The sequence below is a fragment of the Corylus avellana genome, chromosome 1, assembly GCF_965113065.1.
Source record: "Corylus avellana chromosome 1, dhCorAvel1.hap1.2, whole genome shotgun sequence".
NCBI lineage: Eukaryota > Viridiplantae > Streptophyta > Magnoliopsida > Fagales > Betulaceae > Corylus > Corylus avellana.
Window position 1 is genome coordinate 7695987 of NC_142490.1, and position 19458 is coordinate 7715444.

At 31.7% G+C, this 19458-nt stretch overlaps 1 protein-coding gene across 1 annotated transcript; it reads right to left on the minus strand.

The window, feature by feature from the left end:
- Window positions 1-9094: 9094 nt before the first annotated feature.
- Window positions 9095-9977, minus strand: LOC132171251 (protein LIGHT-DEPENDENT SHORT HYPOCOTYLS 1-like). Its single transcript, XM_059582521.2, has one exon. It carries the CDS (start codon window positions 9929-9931, stop codon window positions 9347-9349), a length of 585 nt encoding a protein of 194 aa, XP_059438504.1. The 5' UTR covers window positions 9932-9977; the 3' UTR covers window positions 9095-9346.
- Between the last annotated feature and the right edge of the window lie 9481 nt (window positions 9978-19458).

Genomic DNA, 19458 nt, shown 5'->3' on the forward strand with positions numbered 1-19458 from the left:
TTTTTTTTTTCAAACGGCTCACATACACATACAACATGGCTAATTGCATTTATTGAAGGTTGACTTACAAGTTGCACCTGTAAATTGTTAAAATTTATAGATGTAGAGGACATAAGCCTAGGAGAGCATGACAAATTGGACTATTATCCTTGGAAGTTGAAGAGGACATAGTATATTGAAACCTATATGAAGCTTGATAGAAGTTTGATTAGGTTTAGGTTGTAATGGTATTTTTTGTATATGTTTAGTTTTAGGAAGTATAAAACAAGTTGTATAGTTATGTGAATAAAATGTATATAAGGTTTTTAGGGTATTGTTCTTCTGTTGATATTCTTAAAGTTTGACAGGGACCACCGAACGTTCAATCTACAACCTTAGAATTGTTGGGTAATAATACACTGAATGTTCGACCAAACTGGCTCCCTTTTTGGGATTTAGGTACCATCATTTTGGAAATAGAATTCTATCTAGTTCAAATGAACTAGATCATATTGGAAGGGTATTTTTGTCTTTTCAAAAAGTGAAAAGACAAAAATACATTTTCAATATAACTATCCAGTTCAAATGAACTGGAAAGGATCCTATTCCATTTTGAAGGGGAAACTACCAGTGACATTGTTTGTGCAGGTTCCTCCATGGCTATCTTTCAAGCAAGGATATTCAGGCTCAATGTTTTTGCAGGAACTCATCGTGGTTTGCTGCATCATGGACATTTGTCTTTAATGATCAGATTTTTGGTACGGCCCAATCCATAATCCCATGGGCCGCTCCTACTGGAATGGGCTTTAGGCCCACTTTATCCATCGCTATCTCCCACTTTATGCTCTACTTTTTGGTGCCGTCCGCATCCCCATTACCATTGTTCTATCTTGCTCGGGAAAAAGGAATAGAATATAATCATTTAAAACATCTAAAATAGTTTCACAAATGCCACCACACAATAATTCCAACCACATATAATGTAAATCCATTTGATAATGGGCTCGTTTCTTAACCAAAAAAATAATAATAAAAAATATATATATATTAATAAACATCTCAAAACATAAAACACTTACAAAATATTAAATCACTTCCATTTTTATGTCACATATCAATCAAAAAAACACAAAACATCTAAAACGTTTTGTCAAATAAACCCATATCCTTGAAAAGACTAGAAAAAAATAATAATAATAAATTCTTCATAAAAGTTAGTAAGAGAAATCTTTTCCTTTTTATTGGTCTGTCTCCTTCATTTCTTACAAATTTAGTATTAATTTTTTTTTTTTTTTTATGGATAATTACCTTTTACTTCATGAACTACAGTGTCTTGACACTTTTTCTCCATAAACTATTAAGTATGACATCTGACCTCATCAAACTAGTATCTTATAATAAAAAGCCTATTTCCGTTAGTCAAAATGGTTAAAATTGACAGTCAACGGTCATGTGCAAGTCATGTGCAATTTTAAATTTTTTTTCTTCCACTTTTGCCTTCACTTCAGACTGAGAAAATGACACGTATACCCTCCTAAACCCTAATCCAACAAATGAAAACAATTTAAAATGAGGACAAAAGTGGAAGAAAAAAAATTAAAAATGACACAGGACTTGCACATGATCGTTGACCGTTAATTTTAACCCCTTTAACTAACAGAATGAGACTTTTTGTCATAAGATGATAGTTTGATGAGGCCAGGTGCCATAATTGGTAATTCATGAGTGAAAAGTGCTAAAGTACTATAATTCATGAGGGCAAAAAGTAATTATCCTTCTTTTTTTTTCACATGTCTACACAAGAAAAGATAAATGGAGAAAAAAAATATTCAAACCAATGGCCTTAGTTTCATGAAATAGTCTAGTCTTTAGCCGGTTGAATTATATATCCTTTAAAAATAATAAAAATTAATTCTTAGATTTACACATCGTTAAAATAAAAAAACAAATATTTACTGCAAATTTGACAAGAATCTAATGAAGAAAATAGAATTAATTATAAAAAGATTGTGCTTATCTTAAAATTTACGAAGTATCGAAAGACGGTGAGAGTGGGGGAGAATTAATAGAAAAAGAAAGAAACGAATGTTCCCCCACACCACCAGTTTGCATGGGAATTCTGATTACTGATTCCGCCTCCTCCCCCGTAAATAGCAAAACAGGCGAAGCCCAAAGATGGAAAAAAAACCCAACACAACCAACCACAGTGTTACCGTACGGACCATCCCCCCATCGACGGACCACATTGCGCCACGTTTCGGAAAAAGGAAGGTCGCAAATGGGGGAGGCTTTTTTTGGGTTGTTTTGCCGACAAAGTAGTGCAGCGTCCACGAAAATGGTGGGGGCCAAGTGGGAGGTTGCACGTGTCAAGACCACCCCGATGTCCCGTCGTGCGACCATAGATTGCGGGATCTTTGTACGGAGTTGCATGGGTTACTGAGCCCAACCCAGCTTTTCCTTTTGTATGTGTGACAATTGACAAAAGACAAACAGGCTTTTGGTGGGTGAGATTAATTATTATTATTATTATTTTAAAAAATTTATTGGGTGATTAATTTGGTAGAGAGGGGGGCCGGGAAGAATCTCGCTTTTAGGGGGATTTGGTTTGAGGGTGACGGGTGGTTCAATTGAATTGGAGTGGGAAATTTGTTAACTTGATGTTGATCTTGAAATTCTATCCTTCCCTACTCCAATAATTATTAGATTCGTACCATTTTTCACATCTTCTAATCTTATCTTATGATTCCCTTGCTTTTAAATTTTAAGGTTAATAATTTTTCTTAGTACATGTTTTTTTTTTTTTTTTTAATCTTGATTTTACTTCGTATTACAAATAGTACTTGACTTATGAGTAAATACTAATTTAATACCTCTATCATTATTTTGTCAATCAAACTAACAAACTGCCATGAGAGTGATTTCGGCCACCCCTGCAGTCGGTCTAAGGGTGGTTTGACCACCCCATGACCTCTGAGGGATGGCCAAGCCAACCCAAGGCCTTTGGGGTGGTTTCGGCCGCCCCTTTTTGGACATTAGGGTAGCCAAATCACTTCAAACCGGCTATTAAGGGTGGCCGAAACCACACCTATGGTAGTTCGTTAGTTTGGATAATGAAATTGTGACGAAGATACTAAACTAGTATTTACTCATAAGTTATGTACTATCTGTGATACGAATTGAAACCCAGGTGAAAAAATAAAATAAAAATCTAAGTACTTAAAAGGTAATTAATTCTAAAATGCATCCAAATTGTCATATAGATCCATTTAAAAAAGAAAAAGAAAAAAAAGAATATACATATTGTTTTCACACCATTAGTTAAGTGTTCATTAGTGTCTTCGATAGGATTAAGTCAATTATGATTAAACCAACTTGAGGCTTGCTTTAGTTTTCTTGTCTAAACCCTTGTTGTTATTAATTTTGACCAAGCATATGCTATTATAGTCCCGCTCAAACCCCTCTTATCTTTTTTACGCCAAATATATATATATATATATATATATATATATATATTATTGTCGTATAATAAATTTAGGGAAAAATCCAGTTCACCCCCTGAACTTTTAAGAATTTTTCAATTTGAACCTCAAAGTTTAAAAATTGACAATGTACCCCCTAATGTTTCAAAAATTTTCAATTTAAACCTTCCGTTACTAATTTTCGTCAAATTGGATTGAAATCTCTAAAATTACATAATTACCTTAAGGCTTTTTTTAAAAAAATTTCGTCAAATTTAACGAAAATTAGTAACGGAAGGTTTAAATTAAAATTTTTTGAAACATTAGGGAAGTATATTGCCAATTTTTAAACTTTATGATTCAAATTGAAAAACTCCTGAGTAAACTGGATTTTTTCCTAAATTTACCATGTGTTTTATTCAAGCATCCTACTGCATGATGAAAATTATCAAACATTTTGAGACAATATTTAGACGGGATTTGAGGCATGGGCCCATGGGGGAGAACGAATGGAAGCGACACATGTTTGAGAGATAATGTCACTATTCATGTCAAAATAATTTGCCATGAAAGGTATCGAAACCAGAAAAAGCAAGGGTCGTACATTTAAAAAGAAAGTTTCGTGCATTTACCTGAGCTGTGCTACAAACTTAAAAACGTTGGTACCTAACCTTTCACATCAATATTTTCATATAATTTGAAATTAATTTTTTTTAAGTATTAATTTGATTTTTATTGTCACAATATTAAATTATATAACAGTTATATAATAATATATTAAATAACATTAATTTAACTAAATTTGTCTATTACTTGGTTAATTTACTGTATCTCAATTTTCCTTGCCCAAAGGAAAAAAAAAAAGAAGATATTATTTAGAAAAATGCTATTTTTTTTTTCTCTGGATTTTCTCCAATCCTTTGTTTTTTTCAAAATTAGTATCAGATCTTTAATGAACCCCACAAATTAAATGATAATTTTAAGAAGTAAAAAAATAGAAAGAAAAAAAAAAAAAAAACTCATAAAAGATGTATAGCACATCTCAATTATTTAGTCTTGATATTTGTATCACCATGGATCGATCTATTATTTTTTTTGTGTGGACAGTATCTCAGAAACCGTATTCTTGTCTTATTTCTCAGTTGGACAAATTTAGATGGCACTGTACCACCTGAGGCTGAAATAACAATGCTACACATGCATCGATCATCGTGAAAACTCGAGAAAGTTGGCTAGGGTTTGTGTAGTTCAAATCAAGCAAGATGGCCAAGAAAAGTCTTGGACAATTATGATTGATGAACGAATTCTAAATGAAACTGAGGAAAAAGAATGAGGAAAAAGAATCAGATCACGTAGCATTCAATGATAATTTTTATTGATACGTTAAGAAATAAACACTAAAGAGTATAAATAACATTGTTTCTTTCCGTTAATTAGGGGTGAAAATCTAGAACCGCTAACCGTATTTTTAACTGTGAACTGCTATAACGGCTAACCACTTTTGAAAGCGGTTATTAAAAACCGCTAACGGGGTTAATTAGGGTTTTGTTCTCTAAAATATGTTTTTAAATATTGGGGAGAAACTTCATACACATAGGTAATTAATTGCAAAATTAAAACTTGATCACACCATTAGGAAGAATGAACAAAAAGGACCAACAAGTTTGTAGGGAAAATACAATAGAATTGATTAATAACAGCCTGCCTGCCTACATAGGATAAATCCCTGCTCGTCCAACTAACAACAATTTTCTTAATTATTCCTCTCATCAAGGAATAAAAATTAGAATAAAAATTAATTTCAATTATGGTTCAATAAATAAATCTTTATTTGGAATAAATTTTTCTGTCTAAGTAAATCGTATATGGATGTAGCCACACTTTAATAATTAAGAGATTTCTAACATGAATTTCTTTATGGTATTTGATACTTCAATATTGGCCATAACTTTATTTATTCCAATTTATGGATGGAATACTCCCACTCACATAAAGAATGTTACAAATGAATCATGATAGTAAAACCATTATATGAGTTATTTCTTCCATGTATTACAATGTATAATACTCCCCAAATAAGTACTTTATAAGTAATTAACTACACTTTATGAACAAACTTCCTATACGCTATTTGAATCCAACTGTATTTCTAATCCAACAGATAATTAATACATGCACACAAAACTTGATGCCTATAGAAGCTGATTTTGATAAAAATTTACACTTATGTTTGGTTAATCATGGCATTAGTGGTTTCACTCCATAAGGGTAATTATCACACATTGTAGATATGAATTTCAAGAACAGTCCAACTGGCCGACTAGGGCTTTATGGTTCCCAACTCGGTTGAACAGAGTTTGATTAGGCTTTGACAGAGGCTCTCAGATATTGCCTTGTTCAAACGTCATTAGCATCGTTTGAATGACAATGTGCAAAACTAAAACTTGATGTGAAAAACTCACTTACAATCCAAAATCTCTGTCTACATCATACATTAATATTTCACAACTCAACATACAACTAAAAACTTCCACTTTTTATGTTAAAAATCAATAATTTTCATGAGAACCCTAATTCTCACTATTTTTCTCCAACAATAATACCACAATAACAACAATGCGTCAAAACTTCCATTTAACTAACACAATAACTTAAACACCATCCATGTATTATATCATAATATCAATATCTATGAATTTGGTTAAATCATAGAGAGCCAAAAGGAGTATGAGGAATTATAATTTTAGCTTTTCTCCAAGATCTTCCTTCTTGCATTCACAACTCTCCTACTTTCTCTCTCTCTCTTCCTCTACACATAAAACACTCAAATATACTCGGAACCTCTAAACAGGCTTACAAAATGAAAGGGAAATAAAATGTAAATTTGCCTTTGCTTCAATCTCGTTAAATAGGCAATTTTTTGTTACTGTGCACTGGAGGTCGAACGGGATACGTCTCCGTTCAAATAGTGCTAAGTTAACTTCATTAAGTAAGTGTCGATGCTTCTCCGTTTAACACACGGAGATGCTTCTCCTTTCTAACAACATGCGTTCAATATTAAAACACATGTCCAATCAATAATTTCCTCGGGTGTTACATTGACCGCTCAAACATGGATTTTTCAGTTTTCTCAATAAGAATTACTCAATCAGTGATTTTTTTTTCTTAGTTCTACTGTAATTCCTTGTTTTTTCTTGGATTTGTAAAAGAGTTGTGAGTTATAGTGCTTGTAGATTCAGCTTTCCACTGCACCAAGCTGCATCACATTCTTTTTTAAAATAGTTTTTGCTTGGATGAACAAGAATGAACTAAATGACACAAAAAAATAAATAAGAATACAAGGATCGTGTTATATAGATCAATGCAACCCCAAAGCTGTTAACAGAAGTATGCTAACATCATCCAACACAGCTCAATACAACCAAACAAACTGCCTAAAAGTAAAATAAGGAACACAAGTACTCCTTAAAAGCTTTTAAGGTCAAACTAAAAGCTTTTAAGGTTCAACATTAATTTATCCTCAACCCAAGAACAATCTCCTGATCGCCTGAGCTCTAGAAACAATTCTAGGGCTAATAAGTTTGATTCTCATTCAGCTAGGACAAATTAACTGATCCTCATATGAAAGACCCTGATTTTTGTTTTATTTTATGTATGAAAATGGATGATTTTTGTCCATTTTGTCATGTTGTAATAAGATAATTTTTTTTTTAATTAAATTATCTTGTATAAGAGAAAGATATTATGGTGATTATGATATTCTGACACAAAAAAAAAAATGATAAGTATTGTCTTTTTGTATTTTTTTGAGATACCCGTATTATAATTAATTGTAAATATACATTTTCCCCCGTATTTTACTGACTAGCTAGGGTATATATATATATATATATACATCTATACATACAAATTACTTCCATTTTGGCTTAATCAAGTATAGGGTTATTTGCACATGATCATAAGAGAAGCAACTCCTAAGAAGAATGCATCCATGCACGCTGAAAATTATGATGATATTTTCGTAATGACTTGAATATATAGAGAAAACTTGACTTTCACAATAGAACTTTGTTAGAAAATTATCAAACAAATTATATATGACGTAAACAGTGCACTTAATAAATGAAATTGTGACATCAATTTAATCAAGTGTACTGTTTTATTATTAAATAATTTCACACCAAATAAGTCTTACAAGTTAGTTTGGTAGTAGCTATCACTTTGGGTAGTTAGCCAGACCAGTCACTGCACTTGATTAGGGCGCTCTTTGTGATTTCAAATTACTCAAATTGACCATGCAAAGAAAATAAAATGACCATGCAAAGAAAAGTAGGCATGGTTTAACTTTCAAAGTTTTAGTCTTCTACCAGTCCTACTCATATGAATAAGGATTTGGCCAATAAGAGATTTTCCGCGGTATTTTCATCGATCTAGATTTAATTTCAAGTTTTTTATTAGAAAAAGATCAGAGAGAAAGTGACACTAAATCTTGACTGAGGAAATTAAAAAAACATAACATTCACTCCACCTGCAACGTGTTACATTTTAATCAGATGATGTTTTCAAAACTTCCAATGTCTTCTATTTTGGAAAGACAAAGAAAAAATGAACAGAATGGTACTAGTAAGATTCATGTAGTCAACCCAATACAATTATCATAAAGGACTCTTGTTTGAATCCCTTATTAGAAAACAATAATCACTTGCTGAAAACAGTTTTTAAGGATTAATAGATTATATATATATATACACTAGATTCAACTTCAAAACTGAACATTTTTCCTTAATTTCCTCTGTTATGAATAAATGTTTTAAGGAATTAATGCCCTAAAATCAGAATTACAAACTCATCCTTAAGCATACTTAATAAGATAGCCTCTTGCAAAGAAGGGAAGCATAAATGGGAGTTTTTATATGATGTTCTAATCATAATTTTATGATCTTTAAAAAACATTTACAAAAAAGAATTCAAATTTTCTCACCCTTTTTATTTATTGTTTCCTCACCAAATTCTGAATACCTTAAGTCAATATCAGCTCGATTTGAGTGCTTCCCTAATCCCTCGTTAAGTGTTATGGAAGTATCATAGGGATAAAGTAGACATTATATTATCCCCGTTACTCATTCACCTAACATTAAGATTTAAAATATGGTAATTAATATAATAATTTATAGATACCCAAAAGGATAATCCAATATATCAGCCTAACCAAAGAAAACTACTCCACCTTTAATCATGTTTAAGGGGTTGTTGTTGTTCCAGGTGGATGATGAAGTTAATAGCTAGCTAGCTATCTAGCTACCCCTCTCGAATTCTCAATATTCCATTCTTCCATAGGCTCAAATTCTACATATATATATATATATATTAATTACCTATTTAACATGTGTGTTAATTCTGGCTGCCATCTATAATAGAAAAGATAATCTATGCCTAATTATAGGCCTGATCATAATATTACCTTTAAACCTACTATCTAACCAGATCTCACTGTTTAGAGGCTCGTGATTATCCCACTTCTCCAGCACTTTTTCTTCATTAATTTAATTTTTATATTTGGGTAAATCCTAGAGAGAGAGAGAGAGAGATGAACAATATGACATAACAGTGCAACCATCTAAATTTAAAATGATTTGCTCACAGTATTTTTCCCTTGAATAACTGAGAATTTCCCATTTTTTCAATTAAAATTACATGGAGTCTTTAATTAAGAACATATAAATATATATATAAACATATATATTTATACAAACATCCGCTAGTAGAACAGTTTTTTTTCTTTCAAGCCCACGAATCCAGAAACCACCTTAAACTTGCACAAAAAAGCCACCACAAAGAAACAACCCCTCTCCTTATAAATACTAATAATTAAAGGGAAAAATAGGAGAAGAAATTAAAAGAAATACCCATCAATTTGCATTATTACTTGGAGGAGGGGCCATGTTCTTGGGCTTGGGCCTTTTCCGCTTCTTGTCATAGCTGACACCTCTTGCCTTGGCCTGAAAATCACGAACCTCACGCAAAAACAGCCTCACAGCTCTTGCACCGAAGGGGTTGGCCTCCGGCCGCCCGCCGTGCTCTTCGTAGGCGGCGCGGAGGCGGCCGATGAGCGCGTCGAGGCTCCCCCACGCCTGCCGGAGCGGGCACGGGCAGGGAGCGGGCGGGTTCGGGAGCCCGAAGAAGGGACAGGTCTGGTTGTGGACCTTGGTCTTCCCGAATTGGTCGAGGTAGCGGAGGAATTCGAGCACGTGGGCGCCGCTGCACATGGGAAGCGAGAGCGGTGGCTTGTGGTTTCTCAGGTACTGGCAGAAGGTGTTCCAGTCTCGCCTCTTCTGGTTCTCGTAGCGGCTTGGAGTGGTGGCGGCGGAAGATGGCGATGACGTGGCAGTCGATGGAGTTCTGGGTGGAGTTGCATTAGTAGTAGTAGTGTTGGGTATTATGGGGGTGATGACGTCATATGTGGGGTTGTTTGGTTGGGAAGAAACTAAATCCATGGAGAATAAAATTCTAACAAAAAAAAAAAAAGTTGCTTTTTTTTTTTTTTTTTTTTGATTCTGGGTTTTTGTTAATTAATCGCTTTTGTTTTTCCCCGATCTTGGAAGGGATTGGTTTTTTTTATTTTTTTATTTTTTTTTCAGTTTTCTTCTGCTTTTAGGGTTTTCCTTTGTAACTCAAGAAAGTTGAAAAAAAGAAAAAAAAAGAAAAAAAAAAAGATGCCATATTGCTAGATTTTGCATGGAAAAAGAAAGGAAGAAGAAGAAGGGTTTTCTTTCCGATGTGGGAAGAGCTAGCTAGCTAGGAAGACAATAATGGTGAAATGAAAGATGAAGAAATAATAATCTGCTTTGGAGGAGTAGTGCAGCTAGCTATGACATCTGCAGAGAGAAAGAAAAATGGCTGCAAATCATTAAGATTTTCTTTCCTGGAAAAGGGATAGCAACTGGGAGTTTTAATGCTGCAAAAGGAAGAGAGAGAGAGAGAGAGAGAGAGAGAGGGGAGGGGGGGGGACTTTGAGTCAGTCTGTGTAAAAGATAACATGGGAGTGTTTTGCTATAATAGGACAAGTTTGGCAGTGAGTAGAAAGATGACGGTGACCAAAGAGGAAGACAGCAACGTTGCTGTCATCACTCTCTTTGTAAGCGCGTGGTGTACAACCTCCCAAACCGTATTCTTTCCCGTATGTTTAATTCTGGTGGGAATTCGGGAAGTGAATATTTTGATAGCTACTACGTATGGAGGAACCTTCAACGCAATTACGTATCTTGCTCTATTCCAAACTTTTGTACCATTCCCTCCTAATTTCATCTCGGCTTTCACCTTCTCATTCGAACGCTAAATAACGTGATGATGAACTCGTTCGATAATGCTTTTTATATAAAATAAATTAAAGTATTTATAAGTCTTTTTCCAAGTTCAGAGTCGGGTACGTTGTTCTTATTGAGACGTTATTGTTTTTTGGTTGATGTTGATAGTTGCTTTGGACATCGGTACATATAATTTTCACTTGGTGATTATTAATTAGATAAGATTAACTACTCTTTTACCCAATTGGAATTTTGGGTCATTTCTGTTTGTCGACTTTTAATTTTTGTTCTTAAAATAAAAGAAAAAAAATTCATATTTAGCTCTTAGGTTTTTATGTAATTTGAATTTAGTCATTAAGAGTTAAGTCATTCATAAATAAATAAAAATTAAAAAAAATAATGGTAAAGTCCACTTAATCTACTCAAATTATCATTTTAATGATAATCTACCCTCCAAATTATCAATTACGTACGACAATTTACCTCTCAAACTACCAAAATAATGACAATGTACCCCCAATACTAGCAAAATAACGAAATTATCCCTATAAAATTTTTAATAAGACAAAAATACCCTTAAAATTTGAAAAAAATAAATAAATTTTAGTATTTTTATTTTTATTTTAGTAAGGGTAATTTTATTATTTTGTTAAAATTTGGGGTACATTGTTATTATTTTGGTAGTTTGGGTTGTAAATTGTCACAATTAATAGTTTGAATGGTAGATTATCATTGGGTTGGTAGTTTGAGGGGATTAAGTAGACTTTACTCAAAGACTCAATTCTATAAACAAAACCGTTAACTTTGACGCCGAGATTGACCATAGCGTGTTAGATGAGATGCATGTAATATATAGAAAATTAGTAAATGGACTTATTTAAAATCTAGGCAAAACTTAAAGATCATATTCTTGAAATTAGAAACAAGGATGACTAAATTCAAATTGAATAAAACCTTAAAGACTAAATATTGTTATTTCCGTAAAATAAAAACATTAAAAAATGATTACTTAAATTTTTTTATCTTGTACTGTTTTGATGTGAAGAAATTGGACAGCAAAGAACAATATGTTATCAGTCAGTTTGATTATAATTAGATGTAAGGTTGGGTGGGTAGGCAGATTAGTGAGTTAATTAGTTGATTAAAGGTGTTTAATTAATATGTGATTTCACACCGCGAGCGCAAACAAAAACGTGCGTGGCGTGGGGGTAAACGAGAGGAAAAATCCAGAGGAAGATTTGTTGCAAAACTTGGAATTGGTTTCCTGAATTTATAGGTACGAATGAACAATAATGTACGTACGATTTATTGGTGATTGTCTAGTCGGTCCTTTGATGTACGTGAAAGATATCATCAACGTGTCACTCAAGTTTCCTTTTAAGTTTTAACCATGTGGTACAACTTCAATTCATGGCTCAACTTTTGGATAAATACAGCTTATTAATTCAAGATGTGGGAAATGATTAATTAATAATAAGCGCTAGACATTCATATTTTAAATTGCCATATTTTTTTTTTTTAATTTATAATTGAATATGTGAGACCTATGTACATGCATTCTACAAATTCAATAGTAAATTTGCTTATCTGTACTAAATAAATAGAAACGAGATGAACGCAAGATGAAAACCAAAGCAGAACTATGATTTATGGTGTGGGGGGACGGATTATTATTATTATTATTTTGGTTGGGGAGATGGATAGACTTGTATAAATCTAAAAGCACATAGATACATATAATCGTGTTTGTGTGTGTTGATATAAAATAAAAGCATAGAAATCTTATATTTAATTTTATGGCATCACAAATACACAATAATATAAATAACGAGCAAAATAAACTAAGCACGATCTATAGGGTTCAAGAAAAACAGAACATTTGAGAGTATACTCTTTTTTTCTAACAATTCCATGAAGCTCTAAATAACAACAATGCTAGAAGCCTAGCCAAATAATGGTAATTAATTGTTGGTTAAAAGCCACTCAAAGAACTTAAACCATTTAACTTTCTCTTTTATATATTCAATCAGAGTCTCAAACCAAATTAATTAGCTTCTGGTTAGAAGCGAACTAGAATATGAAGAGAAACAAAATGAATGGGGTATTTTAGGTTTTTTTATGTTGAAAGAGGGGTAAACTTAAAAAAAAATTAAAAGGGGACACAAATATTATTTTGGAGGGCAAAAAAAATAATAATTAATTGGGACAAAAATATTATTTTGGGGGGACAAAAATATTATTTTGATAGGAAAAATTTATAAAATGAGTATATTTTAAGCAAATTTGTAAAAAATTTAGTGTGGAAGGGGAACAGTCGTCCCCCCAACCTAGGTTGTAGATCTGCCCCTGAAACCAAATATATAGTTTTATACATATATGCTTCAACATGACTCGAGCATGACACACAATATTTAGACTAATAAATTTTAACATAACCGGTGAATCCGACACGTAGAGACGGAGGGAGGAGATGACCAACCATGACCCTCCCCTCTCTTTTTCAAAATTTTATTTACTAGTATATAAATAGCTAAATTTTATATACTTGGGCCAAAATAATTAAGCTTGGGTATTGAAAAAGAAAAAGGCTTGGTTCTTGACCCTATTATATATAACATAAATCATTTTATACCCAAAACCTTAAGCAATCAAAATCTATCATGAGCAACAACCTAAATCTGTCATTAAAAAAATTAGGCACGAACAATAACTTTCAAAAGCCAAGTAAAAGAGTTTTTTAACGCAACATGGATAGCAACGTAGAAGCTAAAGCGATATGGCTACGGTGGGTTCTATTTTGATAGGTATTTGAGTTAAAGATTGAAATAAATTAAGAAAATTTTGTTTATTTTTTATATATTTATTTTATTTTTTAATTTTAATATATATTTTATTTATGCTTTGACCCCTATCTTAATGTATTTGTCATTTATATTTTAGTCTACAAAAATTTCTAACTTCATTTTTACTGTCACGAAAATATGAGTTGACACCTACAATTTTAGGTAATGAGTTTAGAAGGGCTTTGGGGTCGGGAGGGCCACTCCTACTTCCTATCACCTCCATTATTATCATCTATTAATTGGGGTCTAAAAAAAAAAAACTTATTTTCCACCTCATAGGAAGAGAAACTACAGCAACATTAATTTGGTAATTATATGGAAACATGAGCCCTTTCAAATACTCAGGCAATTTCAAAACATTTGGCTCTACACATATTTTTTAATCTCGATGGATCATTTTTATTAACAGAGTAATCTTACACTTTCACTCTCACGCTCTTACTTTTATATTTTTTAACATGACATTAACGTCATTAAATTTGAAATAAATTAGCATTAAATTCATATTCAAAGTAATTTTGAAAGTTATATCATAAAAATATGAAGAAAATAAAAAAGTAGGACCTTGTGTTCCTCTTCCTTCTACTGAATATATATATATATATATATATATATATATATATATATATATATATTTTCTTGAAGACCAAGTGACAAAGAGTAAATAAAATGGGATAAAATCAAGGGGAAAGGACCAATAATATTTAAAAATTAGTATGGGGGGGAGGGGGGGGAGGCCAGGAGCACATGCAGTCCACAATTAAGGAGAGCTGAAAAGGGAAGACAATAATAATATTAACAATTATATAAAAGGAATGTGTATCTATAATAACATTCCACTTTAGGGTAGGGAACACATTTCCTGCATTTGTAATCTCAAACCCAGATATGGGGATACCTGCTCCTAAAGCCCCATAGCTGTTACAACCAATAAATATTTATAGCTATAGCTTCCCAATTTAAGTAAATAGGCACACAATCCACAAGTAGAAAAAAAAATTACATATAAAATAAGTATTAATATGATCATCTATATTCTCCCTACTTGCCTTATCTGTTCCCTCTTAGGGAGCAAACAATGTTTTTTTTTTAAAACCCTTCTTCCCTTATTATTATTATTATTATTATTTCCCTCTTCTTCACAAGATACATATATTTTACTAAGAGAATGTTTAGGATTGTGTTTGGTAAATAGAGTTTTTTAAGTAAAAAAACATTTTTTTTTGTTGGTAAAAGTTTTATTTTTAAGCTTTTACTAAAAATGTGTTTTGTTTATTTTTAGAGTAAAAAAGTTAAAGAAGTACTTTTAGAATTTTTTACCAAACATGCCAGCTTTTAGTTTGGCACAACTTTTTAGGTATTAAAAGTATTTTTTTACCATTCATAACGCAATTCCAAATAAATTTTAAGCGTAAGGAACAAAAACAATTATAAATTAAAAGTATATTTTACAAACTGATATAATAGTGTATATGCAATTGCATAGTGAAAAGGGGACTAGTAGGGGCCATGCCCCTGGCCTTCCCCCAAACTATGAGAAGCCCAAGCTCAAAAACCCTCCAATCATGGACAAAAATATATGACCTTCCAATCAAAGAGAAAAAAAATAAATAAATAAAAAATTTGTGGCCTCCTTAGAGAAGAAAAAAGTTTCACTTAACACCTGAACTTTCATCACATTTGCAATTATCTCATAAACTTCAAAAACTTTCTATTTAGTGTATCCATTTTTCTTTTTTCAATTTCATTATTCTGTTAGGATTTTTTATTAAATCCTAACGGATGAATGTCAAATTTTCAAAATACCCATTTTTTTAAGAAAAGAAAAAAAGGAAAAAAATTGTAAGGATTTATACATTGGTAAGGATTTAACGGAGTTTGCAAAAATACGCACACATCAATCATTGAAAATATATATATATTTTGAAAATTTTGACAAAATTTAACTGAAAATGCTAACGGAAAGATAAAACTGAAAAAAAAAAAAAAAATTGAACGATGCATATACTAAATTAAGAGAATTTGAAATTTAAAGGTTATATAGCTGCAAGATGACGACAATTAAAAGGGGGTTAAGTAAAGTTTTTCTAAAATGATTAATTTCAAATACCGCAAGAGCTTCAAATTTTATGCGTCAATCTAAAGATTTCACTAAAAAAAAAAGTTATCTTTAAAGGCAACACGACTCTTTCTCTCTTTCTTTTCCTCTCTCTTACATGCACGTACACAAAAAAGATGATATATATAGGCAAAATTGACTAGGACAATTGAAGCTCACCTCTATCATTACAATGTTTATTTTCACCTACTTTTGTTGTTTTTGTTTTATTTTGTTAGTGGGTCTCTATTAGTGTTACAATTTTATTTTATTTTATTTTTTAACAAATTTGAGCCTCTATTTGTGCTAAAGCTAGCTATATGATATAATTCATTTTCTTAAATGAATTTATAATCTTCTACTTTTTTTTTTAAATAAAAAATAAAAAATTATTCTTATTTTGTATTTATTTTCCAAGTTAGGAAAATAAATATTAAAGAGGAAGAAGGTTCTTTTCAATTTTCATTATGGGTTGTGTTCATTTTTATTATGTGGTATTATTTATTAATATAGTTTTCAATTGATAAAGTGTGTTGTAGGGAATATATGATAATGAAAATGCTAATGCTTACACTAATGACTTTTTATATTTTACTTTTTAGTTAAAAAAAATTTAGTCTGTATTTTTAAAATATGCAAATAATTGTTTGGAGTTAAAGGTTCTAAAAGGCTTCCATAGGCCATAACTTAGAAAACCCAGAAATACGTAGGTGTGTTCTTCCAATTATCCCTATTCTTCTTCTTCTTCTTCTTCTTCCTCTTCCTTCATTTTTCCTGTTCCTTTGCTTCGGGATTAGCTTCTTGAACAAAATTCACCATAAAACAACTATATGAGACTATTGTTCCACGTGTATTTTATATGATTACATCTTTGAGAAAAAAAAAATGTAAAATCAGTCCATGTGATTACACCAATTTACAATAAATTATTTGAGGTATAAAAATGTTGGAGTCCCTTGTGATATACACAAATAAGTCCATGTACCCAACTTCTATCTTTTTTTTTTTGTTAAAAAAACGGTCAGATGTTATGTCAAAACCAATCAAATTATGACTCTTGTCACCCATAAATAATATATATTTATTTATTTATTTATTTTATGACTTATTAATTTTTAGACCAAACTTTAAAACAAATGGGCATTTAATTTAATTTATGGTAGGTAGAAATGGTCAAATATAAGATTTCAATAGAAGTGGGCTTAGGAATAGGAAGGTGGGGAATAATCATGGGCTGGCCCCTCATTGTGTAAGCTATTGTCTTTTTTTTTTTTTTAGATTGTAGGCTATTGTCTAAATCATACCGCAAAAGTAAATTAGTACTTGCATTATCATCATTCATCAAATATGATGAATTTCCTAAAGTAGGAAGTGATAGCTATGGAGGCCACTCTGATTTTGACACGTGTACGTGCCTCCGATATTGAAAATCATAACCAACAAGTTTAGGAACCTTCGAGGCAATTCCCTAATTAAACTTTCTTTTCCATCTTCTTCTATCAGGCCCCATTTCATTTAAAAAGTCATGGGAATTGACTCTACCCAAAGAATTTAAAACCATTTATTTATTTATATGTACAACAGAAGAACCAATCTACAAACAACAAACATTATAGCGCGGATTAATTAAAAAACCTAATCTAGATAGACAGCCAGCTAACACTTTACTATTTTGAAACGAGACCTCGAAAATAGAAATTGAGCAGGAATGAAGCTAGCAAAGCTGGTAGTTACGACTCATGATGGAAATCGGGAATAGCAACAAGAGAACCTCGTAAAACTTAACAACTTATGGGGGAACTAGAGAGACTAAGAGGTATAATTACAACACTTGAGGAATCTTCTTCTAGGGTGGTGACTCTGAAACTCAACAAGATCAAGATGTTGTTAAAGCTCAAATATGAATTTGAGAAATCTAAAAGAACCAAGGGACCATGGGTTTGCTTAAAAGAGACTCAAGGTAGTAGTGGCACGTGTAGCCCACGCGCGCTAAGGAGATGTGTGGTATATCTATAGGGACAAAAGCCATAGGGTGGAAGATAGCATATCGGTGAAGCTGGAGGTGTAGAAGAGGCGCGTGGGTGATAAAGGTAGGTGTATGGATGCATATTTGATCTCCAAAATCCCAAGTAAAGAAAAATGACAAAGTTTACTTCTAAACTGGGTTGGAGGAATTTCCTTCAACTTACTTTATAAAAGTGACATGTGTCATTTTTTTAATAACATATGAGATGCACATAAGTTTTTAATAAAATTTATTCAAACTTTGTCATTGCTATTAAAAAAAATATGTGCATCTCACATGTTCAACAGACACATGTCGCTTTTATAGATTAGGTTGAAATAAATTTTTTCAATCCAGTTTGAAAGAAAAGTTTGTCTAAAAAACAAAAGGTAAAAACAATAAACAATAAACACCGCTTTAAAGAGATTGAATTTGTTTTCATAAACCAGGGGCAGATGAAAAGGGGTAAAGAGGGAGCAAACGACCCATCTTGACTCTTCTTACTTGTTTAAAATTTTATCAAACTAGGTAGGATTATCTAGGTTTTTTTTCTTTTTTTTTTTTTTCTCAAAAAAAAAAGAAAAAAAGAAAAAGAAAAAATCCTCCACGCACCCTATAAATCTCATGTGAATCTGTCAAAAAAACTTAATTGTCAAACTCAATAGACACATTCAAAGGCAATAACAACTATGCCCCAACATCTCTTCTTTCTTTTTCTTTTATTTTTTTTCTTCCTCTAAGCACATTCTTACATGTCTTTAAATGCCTAAAAACCAACCTCATAGGACCATCTCCAGTTTATTTGAATTGAAGAATATCCAGTTAGTTATATTTGAAGGATATTTTTGTCTCATCAAAAAGTGAAAAGATAAAAATATTCCTCAAATATAACTAACATGATACTCTCCCGTTCATTTGAACTGAAAAGAATAATGTTATATCTTCATAGCAATTAGCAGGTGATACCATATAAAATAGAGCACACATAAAGAAGATGATTGGCCCTGATTATAGATATTCTCATAATTTCCAAGGCATTATGGTGGGGGAGAGAGAGAAACTAATTCTATCGATTAGTTTCATGCACGATTACAAAGTATGAAAACTCGTTGAGTCAAACTGAATAAATTGACAAGAAGAGTGAAAAAAATAAATTATAAGTTACATTTATATGTTTTAAACAATAATTAAAATTTTAAAATCATTTATTTATGTTGTTAGTTATATTCTTTATCATTTTTAATTAATTCTTATTTAACTCCATTTAGTTTTGCCCTGTGTGAACTAAAATTCTGGCTCTGCTACAAATTGGAACCCACATATAGCAAATACTACTTATTTGGAGTATCACATAACAATGACACTTTTTTCTTCTTCTAATTAACAGATGACACTTTAATTTGCTACTAGTAATTGATTATTATAGCTCTAATATTTCATGTGGCAACTCCTTTAGAATTTTTGAGAATGTTGTAGGGTCTTAATAGGTAGTTTTTTACGATTTAGTTTAAAACCGCACTTCTAATCTGCAAAATTTGCAATGCCAAACACCCTCGTTATGTGGTTGTGATTGATTTGAGAGTGCTTTGTAGCCCAGTTGAGGGTTAATTGTGTTGTTATTAACTTATTACTCTTTGCATTGTACAATGAAGAGTGTTTGTTTTAGAAATAAAGTTTGTCACTCATCTAAGAAAATGCGATTGGGATTAAAGGATATCAATAGAACAGATTCATAGATTCATTCAATTATGATCTCTCATCGTCTATTTGT